The 14,585-nt window shown below is 51.1% G+C and overlaps 1 protein-coding gene across 1 annotated transcript; it reads right to left on the bottom strand.

The window, feature by feature from the left end:
- Positions 1 to 5,916: 5,916 nt before the first annotated feature.
- Positions 5,917 to 13,218, bottom strand: ASB16 (ankyrin repeat and SOCS box containing 16). The gene is made up of 5 exons (XM_032396575.1): positions 12,918 to 13,218; positions 10,312 to 10,579; positions 7,401 to 7,893; positions 6,893 to 7,006; positions 5,917 to 6,427 (listed from the first exon to the last, which is right to left on the bottom strand). The coding sequence occupies exons 1-5, from the start codon at positions 13,216 to 13,218 to the stop codon at positions 6,242 to 6,244; spliced, it is 1,362 nt and encodes a 453-aa protein (XP_032252466.1). The 3' UTR covers positions 5,917 to 6,241.
- Positions 13,219 to 14,585: the final 1,367 nt, after the last annotated feature.

Below are 14,585 nucleotides of genomic sequence, written 5' to 3'. Positions count from 1 at the left end.
AAGCATGAAAAAGGCAGACGAGGCAAACTCACAAGTGAAGGGTTCGGTTGTTTTCACCAACTGAACATATCAATGGAACCAGCACTCAGATAAAGAAATAGAAAATGACCCCAAAGTCCCCCTTCATGTCCTCTTCCAGCCACTAACTTACAGAGTAGACACTATTATGACTTCTGTTACCATAGTTTTCTCTGTTTTTGTACTTTGTATAAATGGAATCAAGCCGTCTGTCTTCTTATTCTTTTTTCCAAGTCTTATTGTGAAATACAGATAAATTTACTGTTTTAACCATTTTAAGTGGCTAATTCAGTGGCATTAAGTACATTCATGGGCACCTGGGTGGCTCAGTGGGTGAAGCGTCTGCCTTCAACTCGGATCATGATCTCAAGGTCCTGGGATCAAGCCTCGCATTGGGAATCCCTGCTCAGCAGGGAGTCTGCTTCTCCTCCCTCTGCTTCTGCCCCTCCCCTCTGCTCGTGTTCTCTCTCTCTCTCTCAAATAAATAAGATATTTTTAAAAAAATACATTCGTAATTTTGTGCACCCATCACGGCTATCCATTTCCTATACCCATGCCTTCTTCCCACCTCCATTCTACTTTCTATGAATTTTCCTATTCCAGGTATCTCATATAAGTGGAATCATACAATATTTGCCTTCTTTGTATCTGGCTTATTTCACTTAATGATGTTTTCAAGGATCATCCATGTTGTAGACCCTATCAAAATGTTATTCCTTTTTTTAGGCTGAATAATATTCCATTGTATGTATATAGCACATTTTCTTCATCCACTCATCTATTAATGGACATTTGTGTTGTTTCCACCTCGTGGCTATTGTGAATAGTACTGCTATGAACATTGATGTGCAAGTATCTGAGTCCCTGCTTCCCATTCTTTTGTCTGGCTTCTTTTGATGAACTGTATGTTTGTGAAATGAAAGGTATTGTTTTAATTTCTGCATACATGTATTTTGGGGGTCTAAAATTTAGTGTTTTTATTTTGAAAAATGCAGGAGGGGCAGGGCATCACAGTACAGTTAAACAGAGTTTTGAAGAATGAATTGAGGTTTACCAAGCAAAGTTCCAGAGAGAGTAGCAAGTTCAAGGGCTCTCAATAAATACTTGAGGGAATGAATAAATCAATGAGCTGAGCCACTGTTAAAGCTTTTGAAAGTTTATTATGTGCCAGGTACTGTGCTAAGTACTTCATATACATTATCTTACGGAACCCTGTCAAGTAGCTCTTAAAATACCCATTTTATAGATTTGGAAACTGAGGCTCACAGAGGATAAATAATTGTCCAAATTATGCTGTTAGTGCTATAGCTAAAGTATCTAGTGCTTGCGCTTGAGCTCGCTCTCTCATTCTCTCTCTCTCTGTATATATGTGATCTTATTGTCAATATTTGGCCCCCTCCTTTCTTCACTCAACTATATACCATGAAGCTTTTCCTGTGTCATTGAATATTTTTATAGCATCATAGCATAGCTTTAAATAGCTGCTCAACAGTATCATCTTCCGTGGTGCACCATAATTTTTCAGCTAATTATCTCATTTGGATGGACATTGAGATTATTTTCAGTACTTTGTTTTTAAACAGTGTTTGCATAAACATCTTTGTGCATCTCTGATGACAGATTTTTGTACACATCCATGATGTTTTCCCTAGGATAAATTCCTGAAAATAGGATTGCTGGATCAAAGGGTGTTCACATTGTTCAGGTTTTTGATACACCATCCTCCAGAAGGGTGTGCCTATTTCTATTCCCACGGCAGCGTGAGTAGGCACCTACTACTGTTTCTCTTCCAAAAAACAGGCTGGAGGCGAGAGAGAACAGGGAATAAATGGGGGGAGGTCCTAAAGATGTTCATAAGATGTTATAAGGAGAAAAGAGCGGAGGAAAAGAGGGGAAGTGAAATCTGAGAAGGGAATAAATGACTGAGCAGTGACCTCTGAAGCCCAGGAGGGTGGAGCCCGTGGCCAGGCCTGCCCTGCCCAGGAGCCGGCAAATCTGGCTTTTTCACTGCTCCGGGTACCTGATCCATCTGTCTGGAGTTCGGTACCTACAGTCTGTTTCCCAAGCTGCATGGACTGACTTCTGCCAGAGCACTTAGCAAACTGCATTGTGGTGTTTGTTTTGCTTTGTTTTAAAAGATTTATTTATTTATTTAAGGGGGGTGGGGAGGGGCAGAGGGAGAGAGAGAGAATTCCAAGCAGACTTCCCGCTGAGTGCGGACCCCGACGTGGGGCTCGATCTCACGATGGAAGATCACGACCTGAGCCAAAACCTAGCCAGACCCTTGACCGACCGAGCCACCCAGGTGCCCCATAACTGTATTTGAATGGATCTGAACTCCTTGGACATTTTTCATGATAGAGTTGTTTTTTTTTTTTAAGATTTTATTTATTTGACAGAGAGAGACACAGCGAGAGAGGGAACACAAGTGAGGGAGAGGGAGAAGCAGGCCTCCTGCGGAGAAGGGAGCCCGATGCGGGGCTCGATCCCAGGACCCTGGGATCATGACCCGAGCCAAAGGCAGACACTTAATGACTGAGCCACCCAGGCGTCCCTCATGATAGAGTTCTTGAGATGTTTGTTTTTCTTACACTATGGAACTTAGTTAGGTGTTTTTATACTTTTATGTGCAATTAAGATGGCTCTCGAATGGTGAATATATTTGTGAATCCTGGAATGCTGTCTTAACCCAATGTGTGTATAGTAAATCTGTTGTACTAAAACTGCTCCTTCCCTAACCACTCTCTGTCATTCATGCCATGTTTGCCAATCTGATAGACAAAAGCATGTCTGTTCCTTTGATTTCATTCATTGGATCACTAGTGAGGTTTTCAGTTTTTCTTGTTTCATCCACCACTTCGTAAATTAATGGTTGGGCCTTTTGCGTTTTCTTCCCTTAAAAAAATGCTTACCCAGGGCACCTGGGTGGCTCAGATAGTTGAGCATCTGCCTTCGGCTCAGGTCATGATCCCGGGGTCCTGGGATCGAGTCCTGCATCGGGCTCCCTGCTCCTTGGGAGCCTGCTTCTCCCTCTGCCTCTCTCTCTCTCTCTCTCATGAATAAATAAATAAAATCTTTTTTTTAAATTTTTATTTATTTTATTTGAGAGAGAGAGAATGAGAGAGAGAGAGCACATGGGGGGGAGGGTCAGAAGGAGAAGCAGACTCCCCGCCGAGCAGGGAGCCCGATGTGGGACTCAATCCCGGGACTCCAGGATCATGACCTGAGCCGAAGGCAGTCGCTTAACCAACTGAGCCACCCAGGTGCCCCATAAATAAAATCTTAAAAAAAAAAAAAGAAGAAAAGCTTACCCAGGCCACTCCTGGGGGTGGGGGGAGGGCCGCCACTTAGACACTTCTGCTGTCTGAGGGTGGTGATTAAATTTACTTCACATCCTCAAAAAAAAAATTAATTTCACAAGAATCCATGGGTATCTCTTTGTAAAAAAATTTAAATATGGGGAAATAAAAACTTAAAAAAAAAAAACCACAGTAGGGTTGAAATTTTTTTTAAATTTCAAATACAGACCATAAAACGCCCCCCTGGCACAGTCGTTCTCCCCTCCCCAGAGGACAATTCTTGGGCACCTGCCTCTGGGCCTTTTTCTCTTCATCTACAATCGTGGGGTTTGGCCTTGTTGGCTGTAGATATTGTATTCCAACCTGTTTCTTCTCTTCAACAACAGCCTTGGCAGTCTTTCCAAGGCCATGCCTACAACGGTCACTCGGCATGCCTCCCTAGTTCCTTCCCATTGCAGGGACTACCCTTTGTAAGGGCTGCATTGTATTCCAGAGTAAGGATTTGTCCACCACCTCCCATGTGTTGCGTCGTTGCAAGCAGTGCTGGGGTGAATGTTCCGTGTGTACCAGCATTTTATGTAACCGGGGAGCAGTGTTTAAGGGTGCTGCCAAATTGCCTACCAAAAAAGCAATTTCCTTTCCCACCAATAGGATGAGCAAGAATTTACTTACATCTTCAGATCTTCATGGGTACTGCCTATTATTGATCTTTACAATTTCCCTCTATCTGGTGGGGGAACAGTACCTGATGATTGCTTTGATTTGCATTTTCCCTGATGGCTGGTGAGGTTGATTCGTTGATTCCGCAGATATCTGAGTGTCCACTCTCTGCAAAGCAGCAAGTCACCAGTGGCGAATAAAACAGATGAAGGCGAGGGGCGCCTGGGTGGCTCAGTCGTTAAGCGTCTGCCTTCGGCTCAGGTCATGATCCCAGGGTCCTGGGATCGAGCCCCACATCGGGCTCCCTGCTCAGCAGGAAGCCTGCTTCTCCCTCTCCCTCTCCCCCTGCTTGTGTTCCCTCTCTTGCTGTGTCTCTCTCTGTCAGATAAATAAATAAAATCTTTAAAAAAACAAAAACAAAAACAGATGAAGGCGATGAAATCTTTTATTTTTTTAAAAGATTTTATTTCTTTATGTGAGAGAGAGCATGAGAGGGGAGAGGGTCAGAGGGAGAAGCAGACTCCCCGCTGAGCACAGGGAGCCCGATGCGGGACTTGATCCCGGGACTCCGGGATCACGACCCGAGCCGAAGGCAGTCGCTTAACCAATGAGCCACCCAGGCATCCGGAAATGAAATCCCCCAATACTTTGTCTGTCACTTGTGTTTATGATTTGGTGCTTTTATAACCAAATTTAAATTGTTTCTGTATCCAGATCTATTCATCTTTTCTTTTCTGCTTTCACCCTGGAAAATCTCCTACCCCAAAATAATACACATAATCTCATGTATCTTTTGGGGGTTTTTTTCTAAGTGGGTTTTTTTTGTCATAGATGTAAATGCAACAGAAAAGGCTGAGCTTGCTGGGGTTTGCCTCCTGTAAAGGGGTGGACAGCTCAGCATCCTCCCCCGAGAGTGAGGCCGTCAGCTTGGGCCCAGGAGTACAGAGGGTCTCCTCTTCCCTCCTGCCTTTTGGCTCTACGAAATGAAAGCCAACATGTCTTCCAGAAAGGAGAGGTTGCTGCTCTGCATAACAAGGTACGAAATTGTCTTCGTGTTGGTGAAAGGGAATCTCCGCAGATACAACTCTCCACAGAGGCGAGGAGGCTGGCAACAGCTGCAGGAGGCCGACCCCGGGACTCCTGACCCATCTCTACTGTGTGATTCCAAATGGTAATGGCAGTGGACAGCCCAGGGTCCCTCAGCAAAAGGACCCTCCTGCGGTGGGTACTACAAGCTTGGGGTCTGGCAAGGGCCTTCTGTTGTTCCTTTACCCTTTTTCCTATCACAATAGTAATAGGTGCTCCGTGGTGGGGCGATAAACATGGAGTGAGGGGTATGTCAGCCACATGCCAACCTAACACATACACGCTTGGGCTCTGGGCACACATCATTTATTTGCATTCACAAAAACTGGCTTGGCGTAAAAGGTTCTTAAAGATGAAGGATGGTACTTTTGACTCTGGGACCAGAGGAGGAAGTGAGAGAGAGGGGGGACAGCTAGTGGCTTGTCCTCCTGTCACAGGCCCTTAGAGACCACAAGTGGAGTGACCATGTTTAAGACATCATGCATCACTGGTGGGTAGACCAGGCAGAGGGAACAGCACATGCAGATCGCCTAGAAGCAAAGCGGAGCAGGTCATATCCAGCAAGCCGCAAGGCTGCCCAGTTTGAGGAGGCTGGATTACAGGAACCTCAGAGGGGGAAGGGGGAATCAGAAGACCAGAGAGCTTGGCGGAGGCGGGGGTAGAAGATCTGTCTATTTACTGAATTCAGATTTTAGCCTGAAGGTGGTGAGGAGCCACCGAAGGGCATGATCAGAGTTGTGATTCCCGAAGGGACTCTGGCATCCTTGTGGGGCACGGGTCTCAAGACCAAGCAGGGAGGTCCTCCCTTCAAGCAACAAAGACAGTTTGGGCAGAGGCAGTGCAGCTATAGACGGAGTCGGTCACTCTTTAGGAGGCCAAACAGGTACATAGGTGGCAGGGGACAGAGGAGCAACAAGGATCACCCCCACGTGGCTTGGGCTGGAGGGGCCACCCACTTAAGCAAAGGAGATGGAGGCGGGTGAAGGCTGAGTCTGCAGACCTTCCCATTGGAAGCTGAAGCTCGGGTCGGGCGGGAGGTCAGTGAGTAGCTCAAGAAGCCAGTGAAGGGGGGAGCCGGCTGGGGAGGGCAAGAGAGCCAGGGATTGGTCCTCCAGGGTTGTAGGGAGACGACCGATGGAGGGGGCAGAACCAGCTCCGGGAGCACCCTGGCGTGGGGCTCACTGGATCCGCCCCTCCACACACAGCAGCAGGTAGTCCCTGAGGACCGGGGGCAGCGGGAGGCGAGCGGCGGCCTGTCGGCAGCGGCTACCCAGCTGAGCACGCACAGCCAGCCGGGCCAGGTGCTGCAGCCGCCTCGGCTGGTTCACCATGCTCAGGGCCGAGATGTAGAAGGCTTCGTGCTCCTAAGCCAGGAGTGGAACAGGATCAGATGGCCCAGCACCCTTGATCCTGCCCTTCCATCTGGGGATGACCTAGCACTGGGGGCCCCAGGGAATTTGCAATATGCACCCACCTGGGTGTCTGGTGCAGCTTGAAAGACTCAGATTCAGAACCCAGAGGCCCTGCAGGGGTCATGGGAGATGGGACCACACTGTAGGGCAGGGTCTCGGCCATGTCTGCACCCACCACTCCAAAGATGCGGGCACAGTGCCCGCTGAGTCAGGGATACCTGATTAATGTCCACGCTGGTACCAGTGAGAGAGGCTGGAGAGGTGTGTGGGATTAGAGGGTGTTCTGAGCTGCTAGGCAGCAGGAGACCCCGGGGGAGGGAGGGGAGCCCATCCTGGAGGGATAAGGCCTAGGGCTCATCCTTTCTCTCCATCTTCCCCAGAGCCCAGGAAGGAGCTGTGCCCCTGGGGTGGACATACCTGCCACAGCTCTGGGAGTACTGCCTCCACCCAGGTATCACAGGAGGGGACACAAGGGTAGGCATTAAGCAGGACTTCCAGGGCCCGAGGGAAGTTGGCACAGTGTTTCAGCATCTAGGAATCAAAAGAGGATGTTAGGGTCACCATGGCTCTCCCAACCAAGGGCAGAACCAAGTCCAGCCTAAGCCAAAGCCCCACTCACACCCAAAGTTGGGAGGCTAAGATCTGAGTCTCTCCTCTTTCCTATGCCTCAGTTTACCCCAACTTCTGTGGGCTGCAACCTCTTGGCCCTGGCCAGTTTCCTTGGGAGCTCTTTTGTCCTTCCACACGCTCCCCTACAGCCCTCAGTGGTCCATCCCAAGGTGAGGACAGACCTTTGGCTACAGGACCGGGCTTTCAGTCTCTTGCCCCCCACCCCCTACCCCCACCTTCCCTAGCGGCAGGGCAATTCCAGCCTCAGGCTCCCCCGCTCAACTGGGGCCTCCTTCCGCGCGCCCTCCCCGCGCACCTCAGGGCTCACAGGCTGGGCCCCGTAGTCCAGCAGCGCGGCCAAGAGGCCCTCGGGCTCCCAGCGGGGGGCGTCCTGGACGGCCAGCAGCGCGCAGTCCAGGGGGGTGTGGCCCGCCGCGTTGGGCGCTCCAGCGCAGGCGCCGTGGCGCAGCAGCAGCTCGGCCAGGGCCCCGCAGCCGTTGGCACAGGCGTTGTGCAGCGGCGTGTGGCGCTTGCGGCCGGCCCCGCGGGCATCAGCCCCGGCCGCTAGGAGCCTGCGCGCTGCCGCTTGGTGCCGCCCGCCGCTGGCTGGGCCCTCGGCCCCCGCGCACGCCGCGTTCAGGGCCGTCTCGCCCTGGCTGGTGCGCAGGTACACGTGGGCTCCGTGCTCCAGGTAGAGCGCCACGTGCTCCTCCAGGCCGCGAGCCGCCGCCACGTGCAGGGGCGTCACCTCGCTGTCCCGCGCCGCCACGTTCACGGTCGCTCCCGCCTCCAGCAGCAGCTTGGCGCACCTGGGGGGCGAGGCGCCAGGCCCAGAGACAGATCCTGAGGGCCCGCGGCCTGGCCTGCTGTCATCCCCTTCCCCGTTTCTTCCCACCCTGCACGCCATCGAGGCGAGCCTGGTGTCCACCATCAGACTCACAGAAGCCCGATGACCGACAGCAGAGTCGCGAGGCCCATGATGTCCCCAGGAGCATCTTCAGTGACGGAAAACTCGACCGAGGAAGGACAGCCAAGGACACACAGCAAGTCAGAGGCTGCGTCAGAATGAGTACTCACTGCCTCAGACGGTCCCTCCCAGAATCTGTTTATTTCCTCGGTAAGTTCCAATCATGGGCTAATTTTTTGTTTCCAAAACCTGACTCCCAGAGTGGATTGGGACCCCAAGGCCTAGTTCTGAATCACTTGCCAGTGGTCTCCTAACATTTTGATAATGCAAAAAACTTGAAAACCCACTACTGTGTCCACTATGAATGTTACACATAGAAAATTAGAATATGAGCTGGAAAGAAAAAGGCATAGAAGTCCTAATATTTTCTTCATGCTGCCAAACTTGAAGACCACCCTTCCAGACCAGTGATACCCATTCAAGCAAAGGAAGGCATTTGGGGATCAGCCTGCTCGTTTCCCCTAGAGAAAACAAATGGAACCAAACAACAAAAACTAGATTTTAGGGAGCACCTGTATCATGGTCTCCTAGTTCCTGGAAAAACTATAGGCCAGAGCATGGGGCACCTGGGTGGCTCTGTGGGGTAAGCGTCTGGCTCTTGATTTTGGCTCAGGTCATGATCTCAGGGTTGTGAGACTGAGCCGGCTCAGTGCTGGGTGTGGAGGCTGCTTAAGATTCTCTCTCTCTCCCCCTGCCCCTCTCCCCCTCCCTGTCCTCCCCCCACCCAATCTCATGGGCCTGCATGCTCTCTCTCTAAAAAACAAACAAAAAACTATAGGCCAGAACACTGTTGAGGCAAATATGCATCATTAACCACCAGGGGCTAAACCAAATATGAAACAAAATTAATGATGTAATTAAACTAAGAGTAATTTATAATTAAAAAGCCAGAATGGCAGCCACTGGAAGCTCAGGAGTAGACACAGCAACCCTGACGAAACCCTGATGACCCAGTGTCCCTCCTCCAAAATGGCCAGAATTTCTGTTCCTTTCAGGGTATAGGTCCAGTAGGTGCTTGGCTCAGTGGCCAAAAATGCAGTAGCAGCCAGCCATCTATAAACTGCTGAATTTATTTCCTCAGCCAATTCTAATTATGGGCTAAGTTTTGTTTCTTTTTCTTTCTTTTTTTTTAAATATTTTATTTATTTGACAGAGAGAGACAGCGAGAGCAGGAACACAAACAGGGGGAGTGGGAGAGGGAGAAGCAGGCTTCCCGCCGAGCAGGGAGCCTGATGTGGGGCTCGATCCTGGGACCCTGGGATCATGACCTGAGCCGAAGGCAGGCGCTCAACGACTGAGCCACCCAGGTGCCCCTAAGTTTTGTTTCTAAATACTACATTTAAATAACCCTGAAAAGCTCATTCAGTAGGGTTTCAGTAAGTTTCACTTAAAAGGATAGTCTTTTGGAAAGCACACTGTGTGCTCGTAAGAATTCAAGAAAGGGCTGGAAAATCAAAATCACTTCTGGGTCCATCACTGCTCTAGATCCAGCTAGGGAGAAGTCCCCAGCATGTGGGCTGTGGAGTGTCCTCACCACGGCCAGCCCCGGCTGTGGATCTGATTTGTAAAAGTACAAATACCATCAGGCAGGGGGTCGAAAAACCTGTTGTTTTTTTAAGTATAGTTGACACACAATGTTACATTACAATGTTACATTAGTATCGAGTGCACGACCTAGTGACTTGACAAGTTTATACATTATGCTATGTTCTCAAGTGTAACTACCATGTGTCCTGTTACATCGCTATCACAATATCATTGACTATATTCCTTATGCTGAACCTTTTATTCCCGAGCCTTACCCATTCCATAATTGGAAACCTGTATCTCCCACTCCCCTTCACCCATTTTGCTCAACCTTCCACCCCCCCCCAAAAAAACCTGTTGATCTTAAAAATGTGGGAGGAGGGGGTGTGGGGGGAGGCCTTGTACTAAGGCTGGGAAACACTGGGCTACATCTTTCTTGATGCCCACCTCGAAACAGGTAGGAATTTGGCTACAGAGGATTCACAGGGGATAGGGGACTGCAGTTGGAACAGGGTTTTCCAAAAAGGCAACAAGGCTTCTGCCTCCTGGGCTTAGCTTATGTGACCTTGGACAAGTCCCTAAACCTTTCTGAGCTTCAGTTTTCTCACCAGTGGAATGAGACCTGTCTCCTAGATTGTCATGAGGATGTGTGTATGTGAGGTGCTTCTCCCCTTCTCCTGGCCGTGTCAACTGGAGACACACACACACACCCCCCCCTCCCCTGGGTACCTACTTCAAGGACTCAGGGGCTGTGCAGAGGTGTAAGGGGGTCGTGCCCTCCTCGGACAACACGTTGGCCTTGGCACCAAAGGTCAGCAGCAGCTGCACACAGTCAGACTGGGCCTGGGCACAGGCCTCATGCAAGGCTGCCCGGCCCCCAACCCGGGCATCCAGCTCAGCTCCCTGCCGGATCAGGTGGCGGGCACAGTCAGTGTAGCCTTGGGCAGCAGCGATGGTGAGGGGCGCCGTCTGCTTCGTCTTGGGGGTCAGCACCCAGAACCCTGGGGAGAGCAGGTAGGGTTGGGGAGTGGTGTGTGAGACTCCCAGGGCAGGCCCTGACCGTGGCCGTCCCTCTGCACCCTTGGCCTGAGCACGAATCATGTGCCAGGCTGTAGCTATGGGGAGGGGCTAAGCGATCAAGCCCTGAACTTGGAGTGTATATTGGAACAGCCTTTTATTTATTTATTTATTTAAAGATTTCATTTATTTGAGAGAGAGCACAAGCAGGGTGAGCAGCAGGCAGACGGAGAGGGAGAAATGCGGGCGCTCGATCCCACGACCCTGGGATCATGACCTGAGCCGAAGGCAGACGCTTAACCGACTGAGCCACCCAGGCGCCCCTGGAATAGCCTTTTAGAATGGTTTGTCAATCTGTAACAAAACAGTATGTGTGTCATAGAAGAAAAAAAAAAAAGGTAATTGCTCTTTAAAATCACAAGGGCAACTGAAGAGAGTTAATCCTGTTAAGGAAACCTCTGGGTCTTTGAGCTCCTCATGGATTCCTTGGTTCTTGTTCACTAGGGTGTTCTGGCGTTGGGGGTGGGTTTGAGTTATGCATAGGAGGGTCTGGAGCTGAGTTTGGGAATGACCAAGGAGCCTAGCTTGGAGTTCTAGGATATTCCTGGGGCAGATGGGGGGGGGAGGGTGGAAGTGGGGGAAAGGGGGAGGGGAGGATAAGAGGGGGGGGGGGGGGAAAGGAAGAGTTGGGTGAGTGTCTGATCTTGGGACTAGTGTCGGATCTAAATTGTAGAAGTGGCCAAGGACTTGTTTAAAGAATATAGATGCCTAGGGGCGCCTGGGTGGCTCAGTCGTTAAGCGTCTGCCTTCTTTTTTTTTTTTTTTTTTTTAAGATTTTATTTGTTTGACAGAGAGAGACACAGCGAGAGAGGGAACACAAGCAGGGGGAGTGGGAGAGGGAGAAGCAGGCTTCCCGCCGAGCAAGGAGCCTGATGCGGGGCTCTATCCCAGGACCCTGGGATCATGACCTGAGCCAAAGGCAGATGCTAACGACTGAGCCACCCAGGTGCCCCCAAATAAATAAAATCTTAAAAAAAAAAAATTAAAAAAATAAAGAAAGAATATAGATGCCTAATATCCAACTGTTTAAGTTGTTTGCATTATAGTGAAGTAAATTCCTGGGTTTGTCAAATTTTGGGTAAAGCATGTTTTGTTTTGTATTAGGATTGAAATTAAGGCCAAGTTCCATTTGGGGGATGATAGACATATTGCAGGACAAGACCAAAATACCTTGGGTAGGGTTACATCTCTAACAGTTAAAGCCCAGCAGGAATCTGGAGCTTGCAGTGACTGTGAGAACGTGAACTCTCCAAGGATTTGGAGCCCCCAGATCCATGAGTGGGGCTTGGGGCAATCTCTGCCAGTCTTAAGAGCAGGGTGATCTCAGTTGAGGTATTTGGTTTACGTGGACAAACCCACTGGTCAGAATAGAGCCTAAGGAAATTATCTGGCAAGTACACAAAGATGTTCATCATATTGCTATTAAAACTAATTTTACAAAAAAGGAACCCAATCTACCCAGTCTATTTGGGGTCTAGTTATATAAATCATGGCACCCTCATACAATATAATTTATGCACTGTGGGGACAGGGTGCCTGGGTGGCTCAGTCGGTTAGGTGTCCCACTCTTGATTTTGGCTCAGGTCATGATCTTGGGGTCCTGAGATGAGTCCCACATTGGACTCCACGCTCAGCAGGGAGTCTTCTAGGGATTCTCTCTCTCCTTCCCCCTCTGCCCCTCCCCACTGCACACACACACTCTCTCTCTCAAATTAAAAAAAATATGTATTATGTGGGGATGCCTGGCTGGCTCCGTTGGTGGAGCATGCGACCCTTGATCTCAGGTGTGTGAGTTCAGGTCCCACGTTGGGTGTAGAGATTACTTGAAAATAAAATCTTACTTATTTTTAATTTTTATTTTATTTCAAGTAGGCTCCCCACCCAGTGTGGGGCTTGAACTCACGACCCTGAGATGAAGAGTCACATGCTCTACCAAGTGAGCCAGCCAGGTGCCCCTTAAAAATAAAATCTTAAAAAATATATATATGTGTATATATTTATTTACATATATATATTCAGAGAAAATACTGCATTAGAATATAACTGTATTCCTATGTAATTGATATGTTAATATAATTTTAATTCTGAAAAGACATAAAACCACTACGCCTCCTCTCTGCTGAGGAGGGAACTAGAATGGGTGTGGAAAGCAGTGGTCTAGTCTGTGTTCTGGAGGGAGGGGATGGGGCCAAGTCTCTCCCCCATCCCCACCCCTACCCTCTTCTCCCTTCGTCCTCTTCTGCCCCACCGGGTGCTCCCTACCCTGTTCAGCTGACCAGGCCAGCTGGTTGCTCACAGTCTCCACAATCATGTTGGCAGCGTCTTCCTCTTGGAACAGGGCTTGGACCTGGCGCAGGTCACCGGAGAACAGAGCGTTGTGCACGGCTGGGTCTCGGCAGCAGCGGCGCGGCCTGGTGAGGCGGGCCCGGGCACTGGGGGGGCACCTTTGGCTACGGCACTGCTGGGCCGCGGCCCGCCGCCGGTCCTCCCACTCCAGCCACTCCTGCTGTAGCCGGAGAGCCCGCCGCGTGGAGGAGGTGAACGGGAAGGTCTCCTCTGCCATGGGGAGGGGTGCCGGGGGGGCTGGGCGGCGGCAGCTGGGCAGAGCCGGGTTCCCCCAGCCCGACTACCCCCCGTGTTCTGAGCAGCCGCCCTGCCCCTCCCTCGTGACCCGGCCCGAGGAGCAGCTGAGGCTATAAATAGGTCCTTCGCCGGCCTGGTAAACGCCGTTTGCCCAGAGTCATGATCCTGGTGCAGAGAAGGTATTGGGCCAACCCCCCCCCCCAGCCCAGGGCCAAGGCCAACCCCTGCCCTGCTGATGCCCTCCCAAGGGGGCAGCAGGAACCCCAGGGTTGGCATCCTCCCACTTGCCTGGAGGGAGCGTCTTGGGTTGGCAAGGTCCAAGGGGAGTGAAACAGTCGATCTGGGAGATGGGCAGGACAGGAAGAGCCAGAGGCCCCCAGCCTCTCAGCTGTTGGCTGGAGGGCAGACCCCAGCCCAGGAAGTAAGGGCAGGCGGAGACGGGTCCAAACAGCTCTTCCGGTGTCTGCAGTAATCTGGGTAACTGTGCATGTGTACACGGGGCTTTACGCCAAGGACATCACTTTTATATCCGTCTTCACTCCAAGGGCCATACTTCCTGGCTCCCTGAGGGTAAAAAGCTTGGTTTTGACCATAAAGTACATAATCAGGCTAATGATCACAGTGGAGCACCTCTGAAATGGGTGCTTTTGTGTCGGTCTTAACCATGAGGAACTTAGGCTTAACAAGCTCACAGCTTGTGAGCGGCGGAGCCAGGACTAGGACCCCAGCTGGCCAGACTGCATAGATGCGGCACTTTGGCTCATGCTGCTGTGGCCACCTGAGGGTGGCCAGGGGTGAGAGCCTCTCCCCGCCCTCCTAGCAGGACAGCGCGGCCTCTAGAAACTGCCCGCCACGAATCTCGTGTCCCTCCATCCCCGAGCTCCTAAAAGGGCTCACCTGCCTGCCTGAGGAAGGCCGAGGGGTTGACCTGGCAACTCTGGGGACTCTGACCGAAGAGACCTTCAAGCCACAAACCCATTCACTCTCAGGAGAAAGCAGCTCTGCTTCCAGGAGCCTCTAGGGGGAGGAATGAGGCCATGAAACAGCCCTGGCTGATGCTCTGCGGAGCCCGGGAAGGGAAGGGGCGGGTGGAGGGGGGATGCTAGCCCCGGGGGGCCTTGGAAGCTCTCCTAACCACCCCACCTCACCCAGTGTGCGGGCGGGCAGCCCCTCAGCCCCTCGGGTCGGCCTGGTCTGTGTCCCCCAGCGCGGCGGCTCTCCCAGCCCCCCTGCCTGCCCCACTTCCTCCCCTCCCTGGCTCTGCACCCGCCCGTGCACAGTGACCTCGGACTTCTTCCTCTCCCTGGTCCCCTCACGCAAACAAGTTCCAGCTCCCATTGTCACATT

This window comes from Phoca vitulina, unplaced genomic scaffold, assembly GCF_004348235.1.
Source record: "Phoca vitulina isolate PV1807 unplaced genomic scaffold, GSC_HSeal_1.0 scaffold92, whole genome shotgun sequence".
Classification (NCBI taxonomy): Eukaryota; Metazoa; Chordata; class Mammalia; order Carnivora; family Phocidae; genus Phoca; species Phoca vitulina.
This window is presented reverse-complemented; position numbering and strand designations above follow the sequence as displayed.